The sequence below is a fragment of the Centrocercus urophasianus genome, unplaced genomic scaffold (assembly GCF_019232065.1).
Source record: "Centrocercus urophasianus isolate 14NV4802_14NV808 unplaced genomic scaffold, USGS_Curo_1.0 seq_15, whole genome shotgun sequence".
NCBI classification, from domain to species: Eukaryota; Metazoa; Chordata; class Aves; order Galliformes; family Phasianidae; genus Centrocercus; species Centrocercus urophasianus.
Genome location: NW_024884697.1, coordinates 42663163 through 42674080, shown reverse-complemented (window position 1 = coordinate 42674080; position 10918 = coordinate 42663163). Strand labels below are relative to the sequence as shown.

Here is a 10918-nt window from a genome sequence, read left to right as displayed (position 1 = left end):
AGGCCGCGTGGGCGGCCCCGAGCCCCGCCGCCACGGGGTGGGCCCGGCTGGGGGCGGCGGGCGTGCAGAGCCGGGGGCCGCGCCCTCCTCGGGGGGCGGAGGGGTTCCCGCCGGCCGCCGGGCTGAGCTCGGAGCCGTGGGGCGCGCCTCCATCGCGGCGCTCCGGGGGCGAACGGGCTCGTAACGCCGGCCGCTACCCAGCCGCCTCTCGTCTGCTCGGAACCGGCTTTTCCTGCGGGCCCGGCTGGGTGGAAAGCCGGGCTGCGGCATCTGCCCGCTGAGACTCCTCGTTGCACGCGGCTTAGAGGGCCGGGTTTGCGAGAGCGTGGGTGGGGGATGCGTGTGGTGCGCTCCGAGCTTCGTGCTTCCGAGGGACGGAACGTGGTGGGAGGAGAGCTGCGAGCAGCGGGACTTCGGCGCTGCCCTCATTGAACGTGGTACCAGCGTTTGGCTGGGTGCTGACTGCTCTGAAAAGTCACAGGCCTTCAAGGAACGCTGAGATGGTGTACAAAACAGCCTGGGGGAGGTTCACCCCTGTGTGTGAGAAACATGAGGTCATACAGAAGTTTTTGTGCATTGCAAGCGACCGCCTTCGCTGGTGATGTGGCTGTTCCTCACTGCTTCCCCAAAATGACAAAACTACAGCAGAGCGCACTGATAATTGAGGTGCTCAGAAGTAAGCAGGGAAATGGCAAAACTTGTGCATGCGTTTTGAGTGGTGTGAATAACTCTTCTTTTGGAGAGCTCCCCTCACAAAAAGCCTCGTGCCCCATCGGTAGGAGCAGTGACTGTGTGTATAACTTCATGCATGTCTTTTGACCTACACCTTGCCATTGGCAAAGCATGGCAGTAACTTCTGATGTGCCTTGGTACAGAAAGTGAGCCTTTGGCTGCTGCTGCTGAATTTGCAGATAGAGTAAGTATTACAACTAGGGGCAGCATTAAGAATAATCAAAATTTTCTCATCACCGAGGCAGTGATTTGAGTGTCAACAGTCCTCTTTTTGGAACTTTCCTTGTGCGTCATAAATGTAATTGGTTTAAAAACAAACAAAAAAGTAAGAACCAAACCAAACATGGTTTCTCATATATGTATATGTAGTTTATCATTTGCTGATGATAGGCAACAGGTGAACTCCTGCATTGCATGGCACTTCTGTTGGTCCAGGAGACTGGCTTCAGGCTGGGAAGGAGGAAGGCAGTAGTTACAAAGATGCTGTTTGTACTTCCAGACTCCTGAAATTCTGGTTCCTGAAGTTGTAAAACATCCGATGTTTCTTTTAATACCCTTCCTGTTCCTGATGACCCTTTTGTTTCCTCCACAGCTGTAATTTTTGCTTTTAAAAGAATACTCTGAGTAACTTTGCATGGCACATTTTAAAAATAGGAAGTATTACACGCTTGTTACTACAGAACATCACTCAGTGTTTGAAGTTGGTTTTTCCATGCTATCTTGACTGGGACCTCCTTTTGGGTCCTTTCCTTGCAAGCTGTTCCTAAATTTTACGTATGTTTTCAATGCAACATCTCAAAGATCCATCTGTTCTAAGTTTGCACTTAACTGGTTTGTGGAAAAAAAAAAAAAAAAAAAAAAAATTCATTGAGGCTTTTGCCACTTCTCAGTTTCATGGAGAAAAGGTGGTTTTTGCCAAAAGAGGTCTGTATTACATTCAGTTCTGAAGGGCCTTTGGTTCCAAGTGCACACCTGGGCTTCGCAGGCATTTCTGTAGCTGAAGTGGTACTGTGCTCAAAAACAGAGATACTTACTTGTCTGGGATGTGCTGCATCTTGTGCCATACCTATAATTTTCTTCTTTACGCCTGTGATTACAGGGCTGGCTAGGCAGCGCTCGCTTGGGTGCTTGTGCAGAACTGGTGTCAGGCAGCGAGGGAAGGCTTCATGCCTGGGAACACCGCATCTTTGCATTTAATGGAGTTGTAAAGTAGCTGTCAGCTTCTAAAGAAGTAAACGGTGTTCTGTATCACAGCATGCTCTGTTTCTGGCATACCTGTTAATTGCTGCTAAGTGACAGCCTTGTCAGGTGTGCTCAATTAGATTTACAGTGTTTCCAGAGTTGAAAGTTTTGTATAGAGGCTTTGAGAAAGTGTTGTCTCTGAAACATTGACTTGTTGTGTGAACATATAAACTGCAGTACAAAGTGCATCCTTTGCTCAAGAAGCTCCTGAAGAGAAAGTTTTATTGGAATGTACTTGGGCCATCAAGTCTTTAAGGACTTTAAGGCGAGTAAAACAGAAAAATGGGAAAGGTGCTGGAGTTTGTTTGATGACAAGGGCTATGGCTGGCTTATTTTTCCATTCTTGTGCCTTGCTTTCAGGTTCAGAACCTTGATGTGTTTGGGCAGTAGTGCCTTATGTCATATTTCAACCTGCACTGGGAAAACTGTATAAACCCATATTTTTTTAAAGACATTCTCAAGGCTTAAAGTCTTCTTCAAAGATTTAATTTATTCTGAATTAAAACCGCTGAAAAGAGTGTCACAAGTGAATGGAGTGTAAGTACAGACAGATAAATGACTGTGCAGAAACAACATGGGAGTGATCCATATTTATACCGTGTCACTTTTAATGCATTAGCTCAACTCATTCATTACATAATTTTCTATTCCTTTTCAGAAAACAAGCTGCAGTCGTTGCGCTTTCTGTTGTTAATGATGTTTCCTTATATTAGCTTGAAGTTTTGAGAAAACACAACCAAAAACATTACACAGTTTAGCATAATATTTCCACAGCTATAGAGCCGTAAGTAGAAATGTATGCTTCTCAGCTAAAGAAACAAATATAATTTCAGACAATGAGGAAGCAAATACCTTGGCTGAGAAACTAAGTTTTCATCAGCTCTATGTATGTCAAATGTTAGTTGTGTTAGAGTACAAATACAGAATCCTGTGTGAAGAATTACTCTTCCCATATGATTCATACGTCATTCTTCTGCTCCCCCTCATTGCCCAGGGCTTTATTTAGTCAAGAATAATAAAGGTAACTGAAAACAAAGAGCATCACTCTGGACCTTCCCTGAGTTCACCAGGCAAACCCATTTGTTATGCTGTTCAATGGGTTGTGATTTTTTTTTTTTTTTTTAATGGAATGTGGCATAGCAGTGATGTGGGAGCCTCGTTTAAATATCTGTGAATATACTTTAATCATGGGATGCTCAGTAAAAGAAAAAAAGACCCAGTGTCTCAGTCCCCCCATTTTTTTGTCTGGTGAGGGATGTTTCAATTACAGCGCAACTTTAGAAGAGATGTTAGTTGCATTGATAGTCTTGGTCTCCGTAACATCCTCTCAAATGTGTATTCTGTTCTTTCTGATAGATTGTATCACTTTGCAAGTAGACGATTGGGTGTGTTTCTCCTGATAGGTAATGACTTCTCTCTTTCCCACTCTTCTTCATGTATGCTGCTCCCTGGAAAATGCCACCTGTTGTACCTTCTACAGCTATGTTGAATTATACTCTGTTTTGAAGGAAGCACGTTGTTTTTTAAATCCCCTAAAAGGGTTTTATCAGGAACTGTTTGATAACTTCTTTGTTTCATGTAGTAAGATGTGCCATGTGGTGCATTTTAGTGTGATAATGGTATGTCTGAAGTGTTTTGTAAAGCAAGTACTTTAATCAATCATGTAATAATGATACTGTGCTTTACAGTAACAGCTTTCCTCCTGATGCTTGTACTGATCTCCAATTTGTAGTTTTAAACCAGCAGAATTTAACATGCAGATCTCACTGTGAAACAGTTCTGTCACACGATAGCTGATTATCAGTGCACTGTAGCGATGTATGAGATGTTATAATGTAAAGTGAAGGAATGTTCTTGTGTCTTAGCAGTCACAGAAGGTTCTTGGTTTTGGGAAGAAGTGGTTCATTTACTGTGCAGCTGTCAGGTATGGTTGAAGTGGAGGTGTGCTCTGCTCTGTTCAGTAGATCGCCTGGCCATCTGCTGCTGTCACTGCCCAGGCTGTCAGCTCCTGTGTGGTATCTCCCTTAGGATTATCATGGAATCCTTAGAGTTGGAAGGGACCTTCAAGGGCCATCTAGTCCAAGTTCCCTGCAATAAACAGGAAAACCACAGCTAGATCAGATTGCCCAGGGCCTTATCCAGCCTTGCCTTGGAAGTCTCCAGGGATGGGGCATCAAACATTCTGCTGTCTCAGACTGATTTCTTCAGATTTTGGAAATGAGGAGTGGAGCCAAAGGTATCCACTTGCTGTAAATGATTATTGAAGAAGCGTGTTGTCTGTTAAAGCTGACACTTTCTCCATTTCAAAGCATCCTTTCTACTTGTGGATGTAGGTATTAGAACAGATAGGGTTCTGTTTTTCGGCCTTCTTGGGAACAGAAGATGCTCCTTAGCTAGTTGTCATACAAATCCTTATCATCCTTAGATTTCTAAAGCTTTTTGAAAAATTCCTATCAATAAAATTGCTTCTTATGTCTTGAAGTTTCAGCTCCTTTGTGGGAGAAAACTTATTTCACGTTCCCTTATGTAGATATGTGTATATATATATATATATCATAGAATCACCAAGGTTGGAAAAGACTTGTAAGATCATCCCGTCCAGCAGTCCACCTATCACCTTTGGACTCTTTGCTCTCACATAAAACAGTGTGCACACAAATGCAGCCCAGCCTCCTGCTGATGACCCAGAAAAGACTGAAATGGAGAGAGATGTTCCCCTCTTGACTTGCTGTCACCAGCTCCTGATAGTTTGCTTCTGACACATTTACTTGCTTCGCCTTGGTTCATCTGTGGATCTGTCCTAAAATCAGCAACTGGTTGGGCATCAGTCCTTAATCAGTAAATTTGACTTTTTTTTTATTTTTTTTTTTTTTTTTTTTTTTTTTTTTTTTAATTTGATTACAAGACTATAATCTACACGAGAGTTTGAAATAGAACACTCTGTACCAAACATGGCAGGGAAGAGTATTTCATTTTCAAAGCATGGAGAAGCTTGCATGTTGTAGGTATGTTATCAATCAGACTGATTGGTCTGAAAAGAAAGGATATGTGAAAGAAAATTCTCAAGCAAACTTTTGGAGGTACCAAGATTTAAAAATTAAAACTGTTTCCTTCTGCCCCCCTCTCTGGAAATTTCCATCTATATGTTTAAATTTCTGTATCTTTAATCCTCCTGTATTAGATCAGAAATCCCTGTACGATGCTATGAATATTTCTGGCTGGGCTGAAGCAGTGTTACTTCATCCCACTTTCAGTTGTCCTTGTGGAATTAGATAATGAACTTTTATTCTTTGTAGAATCTAGGATTGCATATCAGTACTGAGATAATTTATTTGCTGGTGTTTGCTTTGAGAATGGTAACTCTTCTGCCATTGGGCAGGCAGTGGAGTTCTGGAGACGAGTAAAAGCAGCAGCCACCGCTGCTGAAAATGTTCAGATTGTAACTTGTAATGTTTTCCTCTTGGATGAAGAGAGCAAATTTAACAGTAGGCTGGGTGATAGAAGGGCAGACTTGAGTTTGAATCTTTGTTTTGTGTTGAGTGTTCGTAAGAGATTTTAAGATTTTAAACAGATTCTGTTTAAAATCCTGGCCTTTGCTTTTGCTGTCTGCTTGTTGTTTGATACTTTGAGTGCTTTGAGAGTCTCGGATAAAAGGTTTTGTTAAGTGTTGCACTGAAAATTACCTAACTAGTTGGTGAGCTGGTTCATTTTGTTACACTCACGGAAGAAATATCTGTGCTTTTGCAGGAGAGGCCTTTGTAAAGGTTACGTACCATGCTCTATTAAATACAGACTGCAGACATTCATTTTGCCCCTCCCTTTCTCTTTCAGACTCCGGGCAGAGTTGGGTCTCAGAGCTCAGATTCCGATTCATCTGCCGCTCCAGGAAATGCCGTGGATGTGAACAATGAGGGCTCCTCTGAGGTACTGTGCACTGATTTGTGGGGCTGGAGTTGTGAACCTTGTGTCTGCTTGTCTCTGACCCACAAAGCTGTTGGGCATTCCTTCGAGTGCCGCTCCTAAATGGCAGCTGTTCTATGTAAATACTTAAAAGTGCCACTGTCTAAAAATAGGTTCTAATTTAAATAGGAAAGTGAGAATAGACCGTATTTATGTGACTTTTGTTTGTTTATCTAAATGATGACAGGCAATCCTTCCTGTTATCGTAGACATGAATGATTAAAATGAAAAGCAGTAAGATACAAGCTTAACGATCCTCTTTTATAAATGTTTAATGAATTTTGAAAACTCACCTGTACTTCTTTTTCACCTTGCATGTGCTAGATATTATGTATTTTGGGAACCTCCTTCTCCAAGTGAAATATCAAATGTGTTGGTTTTTGTTTGGTCTGTGAACATAAAGCTGCCATTTGTAAGTCCTATCAATTTTCCTAAAGTGCTTTATGCCACGCTTAGCCAGCAGAGTAAGGTCTTATTCTTGCTTCTATCCTACGTTACAACGTCTTTGGATTTACAATGTTGTCAAATATTAACTTTTAAAAATGCACGCTGACTTCACTGGCTGTTGAAGCTATTTTGTGCTAATGTAGCCTGATTACTGAGCTTGCGAATGTTTCAAGCTTAGCATACAAATGCAGTGCAAGGTTAATTACTCCTGTTACAGCATTAAAGGGAGCAAAGTGCCCTTTCTTACACTGAATGAAGTGTATGATGAGTCAAAAGCTCGTATGTCTGTTATGATAAGCGATAAGAGAACTTCTCCCTGTGCTGTTCAAAATTCTAATTGCCTTCCATCTGTGCATCTGCTTATGTCTTAGTTCTCAAGGCCGTGTTACAATCAGTATGATCAGACATGGCTGAATTTATTGCTGTATGTTATACATGTCATGCATCTGTGAGTTTTGTATGCATGTTTACACTGTCCCTGACGTGAATAAATATTCTTAAAGTGTGTCTAAAATCTTGTCACTATTTCAGTTAACTACAGCATAGAAATAAGCAATGAGATGATTGCTTCTTTCCAAAGTTTGGCTAAAATGGAACAATTCTGTTATCATGATTGTAATATCGCTGGTGGGTGTCATGAAGTACCTTGATACTAATGTAGTGTTGTTTGTTGACATAAGCCATACTTTGAAAGTGCTGGTGTGCCTGCACTGCTGCACCCTTAGTTCTTGCTGCCCTGCTGAAACTCAAGCCAGATCACTGTCTGTGTCACTTCTGGATGATGCTGTACACATATATAACATAAAAGTATCTTTAGTTATCAGTAATTCCGCCATCAGCTACATTGCTTGCAGGTAGGGTGTTGCATGTGACTTCAAAATCTGATCAAATCTGAGTTCTGAAGCTGGTGATGGTTTGTTGCTCTCTGAGGTCCATGCATCACTGTGTGCAGCTTGAGCCTTTCTCTTGGTTGTGCTTTTCCTTTGCAGCTGGTCTGAGGTGTTTGCTTTCTGAGAACTCTCAAATCAAACCACTGTAGCCAGGCTTTGCAGAATGTTTGCTCTCCTTTATATAGTTATGATCCCACCTGGTTCTCCAGTATTGCGTAAAACAAAAAATAATCTAATGGACTTGTTTTCATTCCAGTTTATAGCTAGATTTTCTAATTTGTGTTGCTGTAAGATTCAAATGAATAATTACTAAATCTGACTAGATTCTCATGTTTCATGCCTCCTTCAAACTAGGTTGAAATCAATCCTGAGTTTCGAAAATTGCAGTATAAAACAAAAGGAATGAGGGAGGCTGATTAAATTAAAACTATTCATTGCTCAGCAAAAGAGATAGGCCTGTTTTAGTTTCTCTGGGGCCACGTCACCACTACAGATCACGCATGGGCCTGCAGTCAACTCTCGATGTATCTTTTATTCTCTGTGCAGCCTGACAGAAGGAAAAGTTCAGGCCTGTCCTTCCTTTGTATCTTAGATTCCACTGCAACTCCATGTGCAGTATAGGGTCACTAAATATTCCATGTTTGCAGGGTGTCCACCTGTGAGTTACACTTCTGTTATGGTGTCACATGGCTGCATTGGTGGGACAGTTCTGTCTCAAGACCCCATTCTGCAGGTGCGCCTCCAGGTGTGCAGGTGTCCCGCAGCCATAGCATGGATGGGCACCCACAGCACGCTGTGCCACGTCTGCTTTTTCTGGGGGTTGAGCGTGTCTAAAGCTGCTGTTCTTTAGAAACTCATTTAACTTTTGGCTTTGGTAAATCCCTGGTGAGCATGTTTAATCCACCTCTCCCATCTCCCTCTTCTGCCCCGGGGGGGGGGGGGCCGTTTTTTTTTTTTTTCTTCAATTCTGCCAAAATGGTGTTTCTGTTTCCCTAAGTGACAATGCCAACTGACTGTGCAGTTGCACTTGCGCCTGTGCCTCTCATTCTACTGTAAATTTGCTTACCAATTTACAGAAGTATTTCTGCAGTCTCTGTGATGATTTTGGTCTCTTTCTGTCCTGGATCTGAAAATGCCTGTGGGAAACGGCCTGGTGGATCTGATGCAATGCCTTATAATGGTCCATTCATGACTTGCTATGCAGCACATTCCTCTGTCATATGAAGGGGATCCCAAGGGTGTCTGGAAAAGACTTACTAGTATGCAATATGGTACTAGCTTTTAACATGTGGTTTAGATTTATTTTCACATTCTTAACTGTTCCTTTTTGTCTTCTTCATGGTATTGAGACGTGGTTTGCAAAAATTAAACGTCCAAAAGGAAATAGCTGCAGACTTTGCTTTAGTGATTGTAAGAGCTTCCTGCATAAGAATTTGAACACTATTTGATTCCAAAATCTTCTTGTTTTTATTGGTTTCTTAAAGACAAATATACATTTCACAGGGCTTCATCTGTCCACTCTGTATGAAAGTGTGTGTAACTCCTACTGATCTGTCTGAACATTACCAGAATGAGCACATGGGGACAGAAGGAAGACAGGAGCTTCGTGACATTCCGGCTGTTACTGTGGGTCTTGTTTATTTTGTTTCAATAGCTTTGGTGATGGATTGTTTTAAATGAACATACCTGTTTTCTTGTGGCTTGGATATCAACTTTTAAAAAGTGTGTTTGTTTTGATTCCTCTTTAAAAAATAGTTGATCTCTTTGCAAGATTGAAAAGCATACATTCAGCAGAAGAATGCATTCATGTATATCTCTCTGGTTTGCAGTTATGTCTCATGTGAAGTATTCCCAATATTGGGAGACTTACATTCACTCTTTATTCCTAATATTGGGAGACTTACATTCACTCATGTATTCCTCTTGAACAGCTTTTACTCGTTTTTCTTGTAAGCTGAGCTTACATTATTTGATATATTCTCCTTCAGACACAGATTCCTGATAAATACAGTATTAGGTCTGGTTTAAGATATTGTTAGCTAACATTTAAAGCAGATTTCTAGAGGGAGACTGATATACTGTGAAAGGGTGGAGCTGAAGATAAAAATTTCAAATACGTTTTAAATCGTATTTTTTCCCTCAAACATTTTAGAGCTTTATAGGTTGGGGAAAAAAAAACACATACAAAAAAGGAAAAAAAATGCACAACATTTAATCGAAAATGTTTTATATCCTTGACAAAATACAAAGGCTGTTTCAGTTACTAGGCTTTAAGTACTAGTAGTGCACTTCTGAATTCTTACAGCTGTGGAATGTAGAATGTAAAATAACAGCCTTCAGCTATCTGATTGGTTTTCTTGTTTCTTTTTTTTCCTCCCTCCATGAACCTTCAGATTTGACTTTTAGAAGCAGGTAGTCTCCTGTGCACTAAATGATCTTGAGTGGAGATAAAACTGTTTTACATTCTTTCTGCCAATGTTGCTTCCAAGTTTTGGAATGTTTGTTTGTAGCTGTATGACAGAGGAGAAAGATCTGAAGGTGCTGGTCAACAGACAGCTGAACTTGAGCCAGCAGTGTGCCTAGGTGGCCAAGAAGGCCAATGGCATGGTGGTTTTGTATCAGAAACTGTGCAGTCAGCAGGACCAGGGAGCTGATCTGTACTCTGTGGTGGTGAGTCTGCACCTTGAGCATTGTGTTCAGTTTTGGATTCCTCACTACAAGAAAGACATGGGGGCCCTGGAGTGTGTCCAGAGAAGGGTAACACAGCTGCATGGGGTCTGGAGCACAAGTCTGATGGGGAGCAGCTGAGGGAACTGGGATTGTTCAGTTTTGAGGAGGCTCAGGAGACATTATTGCCCTCTGAAATGACCTGAAAGGAGGTTTCAGTGAAGTGAGGGTTGGTCTCTTCTCCTGAGTAACAGTGATAAAATGAAGGGGTACCGGCCTCAAGTTGCACCAGAGGAGGTTCAGGTTGAGTATCAGGAAGAATTTTTTCTCAGGAAGAGTGGTTCTGCACTGGCACAGGCTGCCCAGGGAGGTGGTGAGGTCAGTGTCACTGGAGGTGGTCAAGAGCCATGTGGATGTGGCACTGAGCAGCGTAGAGGTGTTGGGTTGACAGTTGGGCTTGGCGATTTTAGAGGTCTTTTCCAACCTTTATGATTCTGTGATTAACTAACTCATCACTGCCTCCTGTTGAAGCAAGGAGTGTCTATAGAGCTGTGTTTATAGTCGTGTTGCCTTTATTCTTTTGATTTTCTGGTCACTATGCAAGTGCCTTATGTGAATAAGCTAAAACTTACTCATGGCTTATGGTGACAGATTGGGGCATTCCTGATGCACTGGTATCAATAGATACTGTGATGTGAGCCATTAGAGAGGTTTGGTTACCTGAAGGAATCACTCTTCTGTATAACCTGGGCTATTTTTAATACAGTTTTGTGGAGTTGACTGTAGCTTCTTGCCCACTTTTGATTTTCAATCATCAGGTACTTCTACTTGATAGTAGAACATTACAACTTTTTAATGTGATAGAACTTCTGTACTGAGCATGGTATGTGAAATACAAATTCTAACTGAAACATCTGAAGCTTTTTGGCTCAGAGATTCAGAAAAGAGATGAGAAAAAAGGCTTTATCTATTGTATTAGA

General features: G+C 41.6%; 1 protein-coding gene across 2 annotated transcripts in view; it reads left to right on the top strand.

Moving 5' to 3' along the window:
- EEA1 (early endosome antigen 1) overlaps nucleotides 1-10918 on the top strand; it is a 164022-nt gene that overhangs the window by 93295 nt on the left and 59809 nt on the right. Inside the window, exons 7-8 of one of the 2 annotated variants that reach the window (XM_042815409.1) lie at nucleotides 5806-5898; nucleotides 8775-8897. In XM_042815409.1, coding sequence (XP_042671343.1) covers nucleotides 5806-5898; nucleotides 8775-8897 — 216 coding nt within the window. The remainder of the gene's footprint in view (nucleotides 1-5805; nucleotides 5899-8774; nucleotides 8898-10918) is intronic. The other variant, XM_042815410.1, reaches the window with a different exon arrangement.